The sequence below is a fragment of the Strongylocentrotus purpuratus genome, unplaced genomic scaffold, assembly GCF_000002235.5.
Source record: "Strongylocentrotus purpuratus isolate Spur 01 unplaced genomic scaffold, Spur_5.0 spur5_contig_815, whole genome shotgun sequence".
Classification (NCBI taxonomy): domain Eukaryota; kingdom Metazoa; phylum Echinodermata; class Echinoidea; order Camarodonta; family Strongylocentrotidae; genus Strongylocentrotus; species Strongylocentrotus purpuratus.
In genome coordinates, this window is record NW_022145519.1 from 87,434 (window position 1) to 105,105 (window position 17,672).

Consider the following 17,672-nt stretch of genomic DNA (forward strand, 5'->3'; position numbering starts at 1 on the left):
TTACAAGATTTTGTTCGAGACTAGCCTAAGCCCAAAACATATTTTGATAATATGACCATGAGCTCAGTGAAGGATTGCAATAAAATGAGATATCATAGCAAAAATTTAAGAAAATATGCAACTTTGCTATTTCACAATGGGTGTTTTGATCTAAAATTGAACACAATAGGAATTTTAATGTATTTTGTATTTTGGAAGCTCTTATCATCACCATTGTTTGAAGTCATAAACATTTGATGTAGACTAGTCTGTCTCTATTCAAATATGTATTCATTTGTTCTCTGCTATGTATCCTTGGGCGGGCATTGCAATAGAATGCAAATGAAGAGAAAGAACTTTTCACAGGTTTGTGTGGGGAATAATCTCTAAATGGAAGACAAATACTCAATTTCTGTCTCGTCTGAGTCAGCGGGGTGGGTCATTGTTTGAGTTTGTTTGGCAGAATAACGGATGATTCCAAGTGGAATTCATGGAATTATAGTTGAATCGTGATAAAGCACAGCGGATGTAGGATGTGTCTTACAGACGTTAAACATTGTAGAAATGATATCAAGTAACTCACAATATTGATGTCCTTCTGAGTATAAATCATTTCAAATTAATAATCATTATACACTGTACATTTAGTCTATTGAATAGAATTTGCTTCATATATATTTCTTGATAATTCCAAGTTATAATGAATATAAATGATGATGCTTTCCAGCTTTTGGTGTGTCAGATAAAAGTAGCCCCAATTATTTTACATTTTTTTCCTCTCCTGTTTCATACTCTTGTTCATATTCATGCTTTGTAATGATCTTCACTTCAAATGCTTCATTCTCATTTTTCTTGTAGCTGTCATACTGTATATTCTCCTATCACTGTTTCCTATTCTCCTTCCCATTTTCTCATTACTCACCGGGTTAGTTATGCTTATATGAAAATATATAAATCTATCCCTCTCTGGTATATTATTGCCACTTTTCCCAATTGAGCACACAACATAGATATTGACACACTTTTATATTTGAAGAAAGAGAGATACTGTTTGATTTCACTTTGTACAAATATGGTTCAATGAAATTAGGGATCTTTTACTTTTGGGTCTTTTGAGTACATCACCATCCAAAAGAGTCAATTAAGGATGAAACACACTTTTTTTGTGGTAATGTAAGCAGGCCCAACAGTCGACTTTCATGCATGTCGAAGAAGAGAACTAATAGCTTTTTGTTGCTTTTAAATTTCAACATTGCAGACAGTTACCCAATCCCGACCGTAACCTGGCAGTTTAACGGGACCGACATCATATTGGGTCCAGACCAGCTGGTGACCGCAGACCAGCGACTGGTACTACTCCAAGCCACCAGCCAGCGCCAGGGCTCGTACACCTGTAACGCCAACAACAACGTCTATGGATACACGCAGACCAGCCCTAGTGTGATGCTAACTGTTCAAGGTGGGTACATGTTATCAGTTGACAACAAGAAGGCTGTTCACTTGTATAGTTTTACTTTAAATACATATATATCTATATATATCTGTAAAGCGCTTTGAGAGGGCCTTCGGTCCTGAAAAGCACTATATAAGAACTAGCTATTATTGTTGTTATTATCATGTAGACAAATGTCCTTTTGGCTCTTAACCTTAAGGAAGCCAGAGCATTTGTCATGGAATTTGCCATGAGGAAAATTGGACCGTTAAAAAGATGTTCCCATTACAAACAGCAACTCCAGAAAACCCTGTAACACATTATTTCAAAACTTGCCTTACAGCTAGAATTCAATGCTGCCTTAATTTGAACTACACGTGCTTAGTAATACAAAGACCAGGGGGGGGTGTTTCACAAAGATCCTAAGTTGAATTTATCTCTAAGTTGGACTTAACAATTATGGAAAGCCGTTAGCATCTTTGAAAATATTTTGGAAAAGTTATTTTAAAAAGGCATAAAATGTTGATTCAAATCATTCATATTTTCTATTATCAAGGAGATTTCATGTTCTGGAAGTGGAATTAATGAAAAGTCTAACAAATTTGAATTTTTGTTTTTTTAAATATATTTCATTTGATGGCTACAAATGGCTCTCCATAATCTTTAAGTTCATTGAGAGTTAATTTCAACTGAGCATCTTTGTGAAACACCCCCCAGGTCTCTAAATAGTATCTGAATAGCATAAATGTGTCATCATATAACTGCTTACATTACATTATCATTCTTTGATATTGTCATGCATCTCTCCAAGAGGGAGAGTGACCATTTTGAGAGGATATCGTTGCCAGGAACCATGTTTCTCCCAGGATATCCTTAGAAAGAAACCAAATCAGTTCCACATGGCGTAGGAGTATCTATCATGTTCAGAGATTATGTGTAGATCGAGTGCAGCGATTAGTAAGAGTGCAAAGCCCTACGTATGCTCTGAGATGAAATCCCGGGGTTTGGAGCTACAAGGGCGTTGGATCATATATATTTTTTACACAAAGTTAATACCTTTCTGTAGAGTGCAGCGATTAGTAAGAATGCAAAGCCCTACGTATGCTCTGAGATGATATCCTGGGGTTCGGAGCCAGAAGGACGTTGGATCATATATATATCTCTAACACAGAGTTAAATGCCTTTCTGTGGTTCAACATGTGATATTGCAGTGATTAGTAAGAGTGCAAAGCCCTATACGTATGCTCTGAGATGAAATCCTCTGTTTGGAGCCAGAAGGGTGCTGGATCATGTATATTGTTAATACAGAGTTTAATGTCTTTCTGTTGCTCAACATGTGATATTGGGGTGACACTGTCTGCCTGTCTATCAAACTTATTGGCACTTGTGAGGCTTCTCTCCTCGCGCAACAATTAATCCTCCTCTTCGCAGACCGGATTATTGCAATGTATCTGCCCCCATGGTTGAACTATTTCCCAGTCATCGTAAATGGAACATGTACCTTGCATGCTCGCATACATTTAAAACTAGAATTTCATAAAGTCCTAATCATCAAAGTGGTATAAGGTTTAAAGAAAGTCAAAGATGGGAAATAAAATGAGTGATGCTACTGGATATGCTAGATAAAAGTGGTACTTTGTGGCAAAACCCAAGCTATAATGCTTCCAGTTTGATAAACACAATTTTATGTCATGTGTTTTTCTCTATCCTATTTTATACAAAAAACAATTGATGCTAACATATAAGCAAACAAGAATTGGTACTTATGAGCAAAACAAACCTGAACATAACCTTTTAAATTTGTTAAACACTTTCATACTTTTTCATTCATTCTCTCTTTCATTCTAAGAAAATTGACATCGATATATGTACCAACAAACAAATTCAAAGTAATTATTGGCACAGCAAAGCAGAACAAAATTGTTCAAATTAAATTTTGTAAACATGCTTCTACTGTTTTTCATCCATTCTCTATATCATTCTCAGGTACCTTCACGCCCCCTGCATTCATCGCACCCACTCTCGTCCTCCCACCCAGCAGTACAGTCGTCAGGCCGGGACAGTCCTTTGTACAGATGGAATGCATCATCAGTGCCCAGTAAGTGTGTGAATGCATGTTACTCTTAAAGGGGAGATATTACTCTTAAAGGGGAGATATTACTCTTAAAGGGGAGATGTTACTCTTAAAGTGGGGGTATTGCTCTCAAAGGGGAAATATTACTCTTAAAGGGGAGATATTACTCTTAAAGGTAAAGACCAGTATTGGAAACTCCCCAATTTCAAAAAATGAAATGGAAGCTCTTATTACCAATCATGTGAAAGAATATGTTTTGAATATAACATGATGATAAAAATTTTGATGGGAAACCGCCTTCTAATTGATATATTTGGTAAATTAGTGTATCTCTCGCCTGTTGAGAGATAGGAAATGCATGTGTCGCGCACGTGTGTGTAGTCCCGTATACATCTTTCTGTGTACAGTGCTTCTAACTGTATGAAGACTTGGCCAAATTTCTTATCATTTTGATGATTCCAGAACCTTGCAGTACATCTATGCTAGATGATCCACCTTTTCTGATCGATTTCACAACGTTTCTTTCACAATGCAATCGCATGACCATAACTGGTCTTTAGCTTTAAAGGGGAGATATATTACTCTTAAAGGGGAGATATTACTCTTAATATATGTTAAATCAATTACAACTTAAAAATGTGTAACTTTTCCTATCATGTATCAGAAATTTATCCAACTATCAGTGATCTATACTTAAGCATCATTGGATTCGTTCTAACGTTGGGATGGACTTTCCCTTTAAGCTTTCCACATCAGTACTGTAGCGTGGGAGATGATTGATTCTTGCATAAAGAATTGAAAATTGAAATTGAGGCAATTTCCATTATATACAGTAGTCAATAGTCATGGTGATTTGGAGGAGGAGCGGCATTTAAATTGGGTGTTCCTTGCAGTGAGCATCGCACTGCATCCATCATAGATTCATTGTATTAAATTGGAAGCACTTTTCTCAAGGAATTCATTCAGGGATGATGGCCAGGCCGGCATATCAATATGAAATTTGAAATTATTTCCATTAGCATATCGTCTCTTTTAGTTTACTGATGTGTTTACCAATCCCCTAGAAATCTCTTATTAGGCCTGTCATCATCAGACTGAAGTTACAAAATAAATTGGTCAAGAAAATATCCCAAGAAATCTTTGTGTTTTTTCCAAAATAGCCCGCTATATGGGAAATAGTAGGCTAATTTGCACCCGTCCCGAGCTATATGTAGTTTATGATGAGCGTATCGGACTGGTGAAAATGCAATTTTGAGCTTCGGGAAAATATCACGAATCTGAAAGTGCCGGGATCTTTTGCAACTTTGGTCTGATGAAGACAGGCCTATTGAGTTGAGAGCCAGAAGGGCATTGACTCTGTATTAAATGAAATGAGTTAGTGCCCATCTGTCTCTGAACAGATCAAATCTTCTTTGACTTTCCCTTCATTATACGTGTACTTGTTTTCTGTCAGGTCCTGTTACAAATGACATCATTAAAATAGTTGATTTTTTTTCACATTATTGGCTGTACCAGGCCTAATAATTACCCAATTTAAAATTGGTATTGCGTCTGTATTAAATGAAATGATTTAGCGCCCACCTGGCTCTGAGAAGATAAAATCTTTTTTGACTTTCCCTGTCAGTATACATGTGCTTGTTTTCTGTCAGGGCTGGTTACTCTGTCTGCTATTTCTGGCTGTATACTCTGTACAATTCCAATATTTCATTTTTTTTTTAATTTAAATTTTTTAATTTCCAACAAAATACAATGCATTTTAACGAATACAATGTAAAATGCATACAAAACATAGTTACATTTGTAATTTGTAAACAAATCTTAACAGTAATTTATACATTTGAGGAAGACAAAACTTAAATTATAAATTCAACTGCATTCATATTTTGAGGAAATGGAGAGGTCCACTAAAAAGCAGAGCTTGTAAATTGTGGACCCCTCGGATAATAATGAGTGTGAAAAGAGTATAGAGAACATAAACAACCAATCTTTTGATGTAATTTGTGATCCTAAAAAACACTTTCCCCATTTGTCCCATCTTTCTTCACAGTCCTTTGAGCTCTCTCCAGATCTCCTGGCAGAAGGACGGAGAGGGGTTGGACGCCACGGGGGCCATCTTGAAGATCTTTAACCCCACCGAGGCCAACGCGGGTACCTACAGGTGCATCGGTGACCTGGCGGGCTCGGGGATGCCAGCCGTTGAGGCATCAGCAAACCTCACCATGTACAGTAAGTCACAAAATGCATTTTTATTATCAAAAGGAATCACATATTTCAGAGATTGCCTGCAGAAGTTTTTAGAATTTATTATATGTTTTCTCCTTTTTGTTTTGTGTTTGTCCGTTTTCTCAGTTATTGTATCGTACATTTCACCCTCTTCTGCTAGGAGTGAAAGAGTTTTGTGTGTGTATTTTTGTTTGTTTGTCTGTATGTATCTAATTGGCATGTATGAGTGCTAGTAATTACAGTTGTAATTGATATCCGAGAAAAGCAAATTAGTCCAAACGTGCCATCTCTTAAGCCGAATGAGGTCATCACACTACATTATTCGGGATCACTTATGTTCTGCAACGGTAGAAATAGAAATCAAATTTATATCTTTAACTTATGATATTTCCGGAGAGACTTACAATATATCCAGGGATAGACTAGATTGATGAAGATAACGACCTATAGCGTAGCGACACTGTTGGTTTTTCTTCATGCTAGACAAACAAATCATATTCCTCTCCGTGAGGAACATCCCTCTCAGGGTGTAAACAAATCCATTTGCGTAGCAGTCCTGTCCCCATAGCTCAAAATGTTTCGTCTGGCGATGTACGTCCCCACCCTAGGCACTCGAAAGGTTCTATTGCTTGAAAGAAGAGAATACGGTAAGTTAGGTCAGCATGATAATGATGAGGGGAAGTTTGCAGAAACTATTCAGAAAGATATTTCTCCTTTCCTCATTTTATCTACATCTTTCAAGGTGAAATGTACATTGTAGGTCTCATAGTTTTGTAGGGAGATGATTCCTTTGGGAGATTTTCAGTACAATTTTAACAATTGCAATGGTAGGAATATGAAGTCACAAATATTCCTTCTAACATTTTTCTCTAATTTAATACCCCCAACGAATTGAATTTATTCCTTTAAATTAAAAGCAAATGCAGAAATGATCTAAATTAGTTTTCAATAATTTCGTCCCTGATCCTAATGTACGTTGAATAGTCTTAAATGGCAGTGGGAACGAGCCATAAACATTGAGACAGGAATCTGGCAGACCTTGTCGAGCAAGACATGTGTGCAGAGACTGTTGACATGTTTTAGCCTGCACAGATTACACCGCGCTAATGATGGCTGTCACAGTACCTGAACGGGATACTTGGTCACCAGTCCACCACTGAATGTGAGTGGAGGAGGCATTGGTAGGAAGAATGTTGGATGAGGAAGAGAGGAAGGGAAGGGTAATGGAAATTGGAGGGTTGACTGGAATAGAGGAAAGTGGGATGGATGGGTGGAGGGAGGGAAGGAGGGAGAAAGAAAGAAAGAAATATAGAGAGCTGGACAGAATGAAATACATATAAGGCTTAGACTAGCCATGGGTATGCCAAAAGATACAGAGAGAGACAGAGAGATGGAGAGAAGGGCAAATGGGGGAGGGGGGGGAGAATACAAAGGAGGGATATAATTGAGAAGGTGCCAAAGCAGGGGATGGGAGTGGTTGCCAGAAACAGATTCAAGAAAATAAAAAAAAATGAAAAATACAACACTGGTCCATAAAACAAACAAAATGTTCATGTTTAAAAAGTGTGATATGTACAATTTTAAATCACTTCTGATACAAATACATTTCTACATTTCCTTTGCAGGATACAATCTCATTCAGGTACTCAAGAATTTACTAGCAATTAGTGAAACGTAAAACTTATAGGTTAACCATAAATACCAAGCTGATTCTTGTCAGGGCAGTCCCCTTTGATATCAAATTTAATATAAAAGGATTTCACTCAATTAAATGAGATTTTCGATATGGCTCTCTCGAAACAGCTGTTGGAGCAGTGATTTACACCTTACTTAGTCCAAACTGGTGACTCACGCTTCAAAAAGTAGCATTCGGGGTAAAACCCTGGCAGTTTGTATATTTTCACGATTAGTCAGATTTGTACCACACCGCCACTGCTAAAAGCAGGACAGTCTGTTTATGTAACATAATCCCGATGTATACGCAGGTCCATTTGTCAGATTGAATCGGAATCTCTTTAAAAGGCCATGCGTGAAATTGAGTAGGTAGAGCAGGAGAAATTGTCTTGGGCTTGAACTTCAATCAAGTGGGTGTTTCCAATTACTTGAAATTAGACCGGAAAAGTTATTTTTATCAAAGTTTTGTAAATAGAAGCGGCTCTTGTTTCTAGAGATATGATCTTTTAAAAACTTGTGATAAATAGTACAATGCCTGCGATTATACCATACTTGTGTAGACAAATTTATTGAAAATTGAACAAATAATATTTAATTGTAGAGAATGAAAAACAAACCTCATTTTAAGATGGGAGAGGGAGAGGTTTATGAGTTTCTCCATTCACCTAAAAATAGCCCTTCACTTCAAATTATGCTATTTCCTAGTCTTGTGCCTTTTACAATAAAGCTGATGAAATATTTTACAATTATTCTAAAGAGTATTAAAGTATTATTGAGTCATACATGCAGATAAAAAAAAATCATAGAATATATGATGCCAAACAAGCGAATAAATTTCACTTTTTGTATCCAAATTCATACTAGGGTCATAAAGAAATTTTGTTCCTGAAGAAATATAATTTGATGCTGTATAGACATAATTAAATAATAAATGTAGGTAAAGGAATTTACAACAGAGAATTGTAAATTGTAAGGTTAGTGTCTCTTTGAATGATACTCTGAAGGAAACAATAAGGTAGCAAAGAAAAATACCTAAGATTGTTCTGAATTACAAAGTTAAACTAAATTGTTCATGTTTACTGGAAATGTACTCTGCTGTTTAAGAAACAAGAAATTTTGCCCTGGGTAATAGCTGTTTGATTAATTTGGTAAAAAAATGGTTTAAAAAACATGAAACCATCCGATAAGCTGTTTAAATCTAATTTGAGTTTACAGAATACTGATAGTATGAGAGTATAGGTCAAAGGTCAGCAATAAGATTGCATGACATCCTGTTCATGTGCACAGCATCGATAAACTCTAGCCCCCAGAGCGACACGCGGAAGATTTTCATCGGCAAAAACATCCCTCTTTATGTTATATCCCTATGGAGACAGGTGTAGTCCCACAAACATACTTTGGGGTTAGGAAAACACAGTTCCGCGAGTGTGATGGCGTGCCGACCAACGCTCTTGTCCACACCCTGGCGATAACAGGTCTGTTTGGGAGGGGCTGTTCGAAATGGGAGCCTAATACGAGGTGGTTGCCAGAGTATTAGGTTCTGTTTTCATTCGGGGGAGAAGGGTAGTTTTTAATCATGTCCCCTCGAAAAGAAAGAAAGAAGTTGAGAAGAGAAAGAAACTCATGAAAAAGAGGAAGCAATTTGTAAGGAAGGGGGCGGGAGAGGGAAGGAGTGGGCAGATAGAAGGAAAGTTTTAATTATCATGGAAGAGTACAAGAAGATATTTGATACCTTCAGAGTTGTGACGATATCGATTTTGTTTGGACAGTGCACTGCCATCGGGAAGCAAACGTTGTGGAAGATATTGCCTTTGGATTTAGGAAAGAGCTAGTAATTCTCTATCATTACAGAGACGAAGACTTGCCAATGAATTGTCTAATACAATTTGATAGGTCATGTGAAGTTGGGTAGAGAACTTGAGTTCTATCCACAAGCGCTTGTCAAGCTTTGTTCTTAGGAGCTCCAAGGAGAAGTTGAAACTGTGAAATGCACTTTTTGAAAAAATCATACAGAGTATTTGAATTAAGGGTAAGGAAAGAAAAACGACTAATGATAATTATGAAGAATGAAGCTCGTTTATCATGAGATAGTAAAGGAAGAACATTATTCATGGATGCACAGTGATTATGATTGATTAAAATGATGATAATTAGGTCTACCATGACACCTCCCCATAACAGATTTGTTTCCATAGGACAAGGATCATTTTCCTACCTGAATGTCTGTCGTTTTTAATTAAAAACTTATCATCTTGCTATTTCCAATAAAAAAAAATGTAATTATGTTCATTTTTTATTCAAATTTACATCTGTACAAAGTGCCAAGGTTAATATTTCATCTGCCCATGCAGGACATGACAGGATTAAAGTTTTAGGTGTGCATTTTATGATACCACTTTATCAAACCCAAACAACGAAACACACTCTTGTGTCTATGGGCGATTGTTTATATCTTTGAATTACCCCAAAGGCATTTCACTTTCGCTTCTGTTCATCTTCAACGGCTCGCTGATTCCAGAGTACATCACTCTGGAGAGCAGAAACCTGCTGTTTACGGCATTAAAATATCAACGCACAGGCCCACATTCACGGCTCAGGGCATATGCATCCATATCTGCAAGCACATACCCGACCTGGCAAATGATTACTAAACCGTATGTGTACCCAAATGGAATGTCCCGCTGGTGAAATTGACTTTTGCCACTTAATCGCTCTTTCAGGCTTTTCGCGGGGGTAATTTTAGTTGTGGGGGTCTCCTTTTGCGCAAGTGCTTTTACAAGATTTTGCACAACAAATTTGTAAGGGTATGCATGATACGGACCAATAATGTATCGCTCTTCGTCATGTTAATTGTGTAGGCTTATGAATGGTGCGTCTGTGTGACCAGCATGTGTTTAAGTCATTTTCTTGTATTTTCTTGTTATTGTCATTTGTCACTGATATATATGTTTTTAATGATATTGTTGCTTTGCATGTTAGTCTCTCCTATAGTCCTCATTTTCTTTGTCAGTTTGTGTATTCAAACTTCACACGAGCTGTGATATCTTTTTCTTTCTCCATTTCCGAGTATTGTTCAGCGTCTCTTCAGAAGAAAACAAAAATTAAACATATATTCCCAATTGCACAGCACTATGGCATTTTCACTTTATAATACCCATTAATTTTCTTATGCCAAACCTTATATGTATTTCTTGCCAATGTATGAAATAATGTTTTGTCACCTTTTTTATTTAGAATTTAGATCTTATAGTGCTATGTGTATCAAATCCATTTTTATAGTTGCTTGTTATTAATTATCATGCTTATCATTAGGATAGATATATTATGCATTTCTAGATGAGTACAACCTTCCCATTTTAACCAGGCAAAATCTCCCAACTCCTTTACCCCATCCTTCCCAGTTTATGCATCTTGCCCTTTTCTTCTGCTACAAACAAGTACACCTTATCATCCGATAGCAAATTGTTCCTTACCTAGCTTTGAAATATATAGGCTTCCTAGATTAGTATGCATACAATTTTGTAATAGAATATATTACAAATGTATACGTTATGACATAAATTATTCATGATTTTTGCATGTTTATTATATATTCACCCATGTATTCCCTTTTCTTTTTGCATATATATTCCCTTCCTTGCTTGTACCATTTAGACCCAGGTTGGTGACTGTTGTTTGGAATTCTAGCTTGATGTGATGGCTGTTTTTATTTGTGTTTTCAATGTTTTATTTTTGTTATTGTCGTTTTTGAGAAGATGCTTGGATATCTGTCATCAATGTTTTCTTTTTGTGGAAAATAGAGCTGTAGAAGTTGTAGAGTGCTGTGTTTGCTGTGACCTTTTTTTAAAATTGTTATTTTATTCAGAGAGAATTGTTAGCAATATGTATTTGTATTATTTAGGGGAATAAGCTTGGGATTCTTGGTTGGACTATTGAGATAAATGAATATTTTGTTCCAACTTTGAAGCAAATTGAATGTAAATGATCAAGCAACTACATTCGGTCGCTCTTAACATCGTGATCGAAAGAATGCTGTAGATGAAAACAGTAATTTATTTCTAGAATATAAACTCCTAAATGTATGACCATTTCATGCTCTAGCGACATCTCATAATAGAAATCATTATGGAAATTGTACCTTCTTGATGATGTAATTTCCTTGTAGATTCCCACAAGATAAAGTGGCTCCTCCCAAACATGTATCTTCTCTCGGAAGCTGCTACATGATTGCTTCTGTAAAGAAATGAAGTGATATTTATAGGCAGTTGTGGTTTCTCTTCACAATCTCTTCTTGATAGGTAACTGCATTATTTTAGATTTTAATAACTTCCGAGAGGACCGAGAGAGAAACCATTATAACTTCATTTCCTTTTGTCTCGGTGTGGAGTTTCCTTTATCGGTTTACCATCATATTCTAAAGATTTCTAAGTGTAATTGAAGTGGGTTTTTAATTGGAGTTTGGATGAGGTGTATTTGCAGTGATAGTCGTAAGGGGTTGGAATTTGTTTTCTTTTTGTTTTTTCACAGATTGATGTTGTGGATTGAAAACACTTTTTGTTGTTGTTGTTAGAATTATAGATAAAAATCTTCACTGGTCGGGAGAGAACTTATAATTTGTTTGACGATATGATCATCAATAATAAGCGAGTTCACGGTTGCAGTCTGAGCATGAGCAGATCAAGGTCATTGCAGAACAAATTGTGAAATACACGGAGACGAAATACTGGATACGTGCTCATGAAAGTTATGTAATCGTTATTCATTCTTGCACATTCAGTGCAATCCATGATACACAGGTGGAAGTATTCTTTCAAAGGGGAAAACAAAGGCTATGTTATATAGCACCTTCATCGCTGTAGGAATATTTATTTCACAATGTACAAAGTGGGACCTCTTCATGTTTTGAAGATCTGTGGATATTCGGGGTCATTGCAGTAATGTGCTAACCGTGAACTGGTCTATTAGTTGAACACTTTAAAAGCTTTTGTTAATGAAGAGAGAAAAAAAAAAGGAATATTGTTTTTATCTTCACTCTTCAGAAGATTTGATTAATGATTTTTATTTCACTCGAAAAATTGGTAGGCAGCTGTTATTTCAAAATTTTCAAAATTCATCCTATTTGCCTACATGAATAATAGCTTGCATGATTTTTCATTGACTATCCTGCTGTAGATTCTGCTCTCTGTTTCAGTATTGTAGGAGTACATTTGCTCTTTAGAAGAAAGATAATTTAATCTCTAAAGATGCTTAATTAAATCTATGAGCAGTTGGTGATTACTTTTTATCTGCTTTTAAGTGTAACAGATTTTCTCAATTTACCTTTTATTTTCCTTCATTTCCAGTGCAGTGTGTAGGCGTAATTGAATCAGTTTATCGCTTGTAATAGCGATACTTTTTCCCCACCCAACTTTCAATTTCTAATCTTATTTTTACTGCTCCAAGTGGTTTGAGGAAGTTGATGACTCATAAACTGCTTAATGGTGTTTTTGATATGTTTATATGAAATGAATCTTCTTTCCTTTTCACTTTTTAATATTTTATATAGATTATATGTGATATATATTTCATTTATTTCCATATTTCTCATGTTACATATATATATATACATTTCAAATAAAGTACAAGTTTTTTTTTCAATGATACATACTAAATAACATAAAGATGAGTGGTCAATATAGAGTACTGATTTAACTGAGAGAAATATGATGGGACCTACAGTACATAAAAGCAAGCTGGTAAAGCTGTAGGCCCCAGTGAAATAGTTTGTGGTAATGAATGGAGGACGGATATAAATAGTGACCAGTCTAAATGAATCAAAAAATAAAAAGGCTTACACGGATTAAATTTAGTATACCAGTAATTTTTTGTTTCAAAACAGTTAACATAGCTACTCCCAGTTTGATTGAACTAAAAACGTCACTTATAAAAGACAGGTCTCAAGTGTGCTTGGTTTTCTATTTCTGAAGATCGGGAAGTGATGATGACGTAGTTTTCATTCACGTGTCATTACCTTGTTGAATGTGATCTCATGACGCCCATGGTTTTTACTACATCACTACTGACGCAAATTCACGGATGATCCCAAATGTGGGATCAGATTGCGGTCTGGGCCTACATGTACCGTGCAAGTTGCATGAAACTTTGATGACAGTTTTCTTGTAACATCCATGTCTGTTGATGCCTGCATCATCGTAACCGTTGAAAAACTGTTTCATCGATGAGGGGGGGGGGGTCTCTATTTGCGTTACACAGATAAACAGTTTTGTATCTGGCTGAAATGAATATACTTCTGTAATGTGAATATGTGATGATGCATACCGGTAATTATAGATACAGTGAAATCATAAACCAACAGGAATTTATCAGAATGCTTTCTTTTTCGTGTTGGCATTTCAAAACTTTGTTATCTGTGATGATGTGAGGATCCCGTTTTCATTGATTTCATCTAGATTGAAGATAAATTCTAAATAAAGAAACAAAACATAATCTTCTGTCTAAAAACATGGATTTTCTTCTTTATTACAATCGTCACTAAATCATTCACCTGAACATCATGCACAGCCCAATTCCAGATGCTATTTTCCAATACCATGGTGATAGTCATGTCTTGGAAGAAAGGAAGTTAGAATTACGTACAATATGTACGCATCGTTTGCATAAAGAGGCAGTCTGCCAAACCAACAGGCAGGCAGACAGTAAGGCCATGTGTTGAACACATAATAGGATGACATTTTGGCAGACATACAGGCAAAGTCAGACAGAAAGATTGTCATGGACCTGCAGATAAAGAGCAAGAGAGAGAGAGAGAGGGAGAGAAGGAAAGAGAAAGATGCAGACATTTCGAGACACTATGTATTTCACTAGCAATCAAAACAAAATGCTAGTACTTAATAATTACTTTTGTTGTTCTTTAATGTTTTTTTTTCTTTGTTGATCATGTTCTTTTAGTGCAGGAATTGTAAAAGGAACATTCCTAAATTTTCAACAACAAAAAGACAAGCATGTTAAGGCCTTGCTCGTGTTTTATTGTGATCGGTTTACTTTAAATTCTTAACCCTTTGGGAGGATTAGCCAAAATGCGTTACGTCTAAAAAGATTACAAGTAATTGTATTACTTTATATCATACTTAATTTCTATTTAGTAAAATGAAGGGGTGTATTCCTTGTGTCACAGCTCAAATGACGGAATTCAAAACTATTCACGCCCTATTTAGCGACAGTTTGGTTACCCAGGCTGGTACATGAAATTGGCTTCATGTGAAAGTTCACAGGGTATGAAAGGTTGGGCATTTTATGGCAAATGTTAAAAAAAATGAAGTGTTTGTTATCGGATGACTCGTAATAAATCATTCCTAAGCATATGTGACAGAGAAACACGAGATAAAACAAGGTATTTCATGACTTGCCCCAATATATTGAAATTCAAACTTTCCCTAAAGACTACTCCCTGTGTAAATTTTTTAAAATTGAAAGTTCATGGATATATATCACTGATGGTGATGAATTTTGAAATGTTTCTGTATCACATTACAAAATCTTTGGTAGGTCACTATTGTGTGATGAAAATAGTAAATTAGATATCAGTGCAATACTGGCATGGCCGGAGGTTATGGGGTAGGTGCCCCCATTCCAAAACAAAAAGGGGGGTTGCCAGAAAAACAAACTCAGAACTGCCCTTCCCAATTGAAAATAAAAGATGTTTTATTCATTGGAGCTATTTAGAGATTCTCCTCTTACAAATTATATTTCCATGTTCGGGTATTATTTTGTTTCTACTCAAACTCTGTTGGACCTTCCCTGACTTAAATCACACATTATTCCCTTGTACCTTTTCCTCACTTGTGCCTCAGCCTCTCCCCCATTTTCAAATCTCATCTACTTGGCTGCACACCTATTTTCTGTCAATTTGTTTTCTTCCAGACAGACTGACCCTAAAGCAGGATGAAAATATGCTTTCCTAAAGATATGTTATGCTCTACCTGTCTGTGGAGTTAGGAAGGTCAGAAAGTCAAGTGCTGCAATAGCTTTTGCAGCCAGCTAGGTGGGATCGAGAACGATATTGTTCATCCCATGGAAGATTAAAGTTGACAACATCTGGTAGGACCTAAGAAGGTGAAAGGCAGGTTAATCTTAAAGGGAAAGTCCACCCTGATATTAATTTGGTTTTGATAGAAGCAACAAATGAGAGGAACCTGTTTGGGAATGTTTGCATGAAATCTGATTTAAAAAAAGAAGCTTTTTGCAGCCAGCTAGGTGGGATTGAGAACGATATTGTTTATCCCATGGAACTTGGAAGATTAAAGTTGACAACATCTGGTGGTAGGACCTAAGAAGGTGAAAGGCAGGTTAATCTTAAAGGGGAAGTCAGCCCTGGTATTATAAAGTGGGTTTTAATAGAAGCACAAAATGAGAGGAACCAGTCAGTGAAGTTTTTAGTAAATTCTGTTAAACATAAAAAAAAGTTAGGAATGTTTAAAGTTGCGATCAATCATACTCAAATTGGCAACACTGACATATCTTATGTAAGGCAGGTTAATTTTTTCCAAGTAGCTCCTGTCATGTAAAGTAATATAGAGGTCTATTCCATTATATATATATATAGAGACATAATTATATTCAGATGTACAGTGCATGAAATTTCCCATTGTTGACAAAAACATAGCTTTCACATAAGACCTTTTTGCAGGCAGCTAACAAAATCATATTACCTTACATACATAAATCAGCAGAATCATTTCATCTCTGGTTTTACAAATGGAAGTTTTTGAATATTTGTTTTTGGCATTATATATACTTCTCTACTTGCAGAAACCAGCAATTTTGATTCCTTTTTAAGTCGGAATGGTACTTCCTGAATTATTCATATTTTCTCCAGGCCTAGGTTTTTACGCTAATCAATTATGCTGCAAAGATAAAGTGAATATAATAGCAGACTGCAGTCATTACAATGTCTCAGTACTTCCAAGGCACCATGCTTACAAGACTTTGTTTTAATTACTAGTCTCAAAAATCAAATCATAGTGCGATGTCTTCAGGCTGCACTTCAGTCCATTTAGAAACATCTGTTCATGCCGGAAGGCCACAAAATATCTTCTCTCTTCCCTGCAAGTTCTTAAACAGCAAATTTTCCTTAATAATGGGATTAAACAATCCTTTAGGCTAGTCTGATTAACTAATCCATAATGCAAAATAAATCTTTTTACTACTGCAGGGTAAACAACTATGCACAAATGAAAGAAATGACTATCACTGACCAGTGTTATATAAAAGAAATATGCATCTTTTGATCTAGAAATCGGCCTTATAATTTGATAATTAGTATCTATTCTTAGATTGTCTTTTCTGTCCTGCAGACCATGCAGAGTCAAATTACCAGATTTGGTTTTATTGAAGACCTGTATTCTTGGGACCAGAGACTAATATGTTCATTTTTTTTCGCAAATGAAGTCATCAGGCAGATATCCTTTACTATGTAGCTTTTTAAAATTTGATTGTTAACCAAATGACAATGAAAAGGCCAAAGACCTAATACAAAAATGAGTAGCTTCACTTTAAAGAGAAAGTTGAGTTCTGGGAAGAGGTATATTGCAAGTATGGAAGAACATCAGATAACAAAAGTTCCCTGAAAAGCATGGCTCTTCAAATGCTTTCATATTCTAAATATGGCATATAACAACATACTAATCGGGACAGATTTTTATCCCACATGTTCGTGTAGCCCCATATACATCTTTCTGTGTACAGCTTGCTTGTAACTATACTAAGACTGGGCCAAATTTCTTATCAGTTTGATGATTTCAGAACCTTGCAGTACACACCAATACTTATATGCTAGATGATCAACCTTTTTCTCATTGATTCCACACCGTTTCTTTCACAATGCAATTGCATGACCAGAACTCAACTTCATCTTTAAACTGGAAAGGAATATAGAGAAAAACTTGTGGAATCTGCATTTAGTTTGAATTATTTCCATAAGCTTATTGAGGAATTCTGATTAGGTGTACCACCTTGAACTTGATGATCTGATCACACTTTCACCTTTGACCTTAAATCATGTCATGTTCAGGTGTGGGGGTTATAGAGTCTTTCTTGTGTTCAGTGCTAGCGGAGGATTCGGTTGCTGCTGTTGCTATAGGGATAGTATATTTTAGTATAATGTCTGTCACAAATACTGTTGCTATCCTACTGCTGCTACGATTTGTAGTACGATGAGACTGCAGCTTCTGCTGCTCGAAGGGTTGTTTCACAAAGATCCTAAATCAAACTTAACACTAAGTCGGACTTAAA

At 36.0% G+C, this 17,672-nt stretch overlaps 1 protein-coding gene across 1 annotated transcript in view; it reads left to right on the top strand.

The window, feature by feature from the left end:
* Positions 1 to 17,672, top strand: part of LOC753954 (protein sidekick-2) — an 80,794-nt gene that overhangs the window by 13,185 nt on the left and 49,937 nt on the right. Inside the window, exons 3-5 of the mRNA XM_030978966.1 lie at positions 1,238 to 1,438; positions 3,398 to 3,509; positions 5,533 to 5,711. Of these exons, the coding sequence (XP_030834826.1) occupies positions 1,238 to 1,438; positions 3,398 to 3,509; positions 5,533 to 5,711 (492 nt within the window). The remainder of the gene's footprint in view (positions 1 to 1,237; positions 1,439 to 3,397; positions 3,510 to 5,532; positions 5,712 to 17,672) is intronic.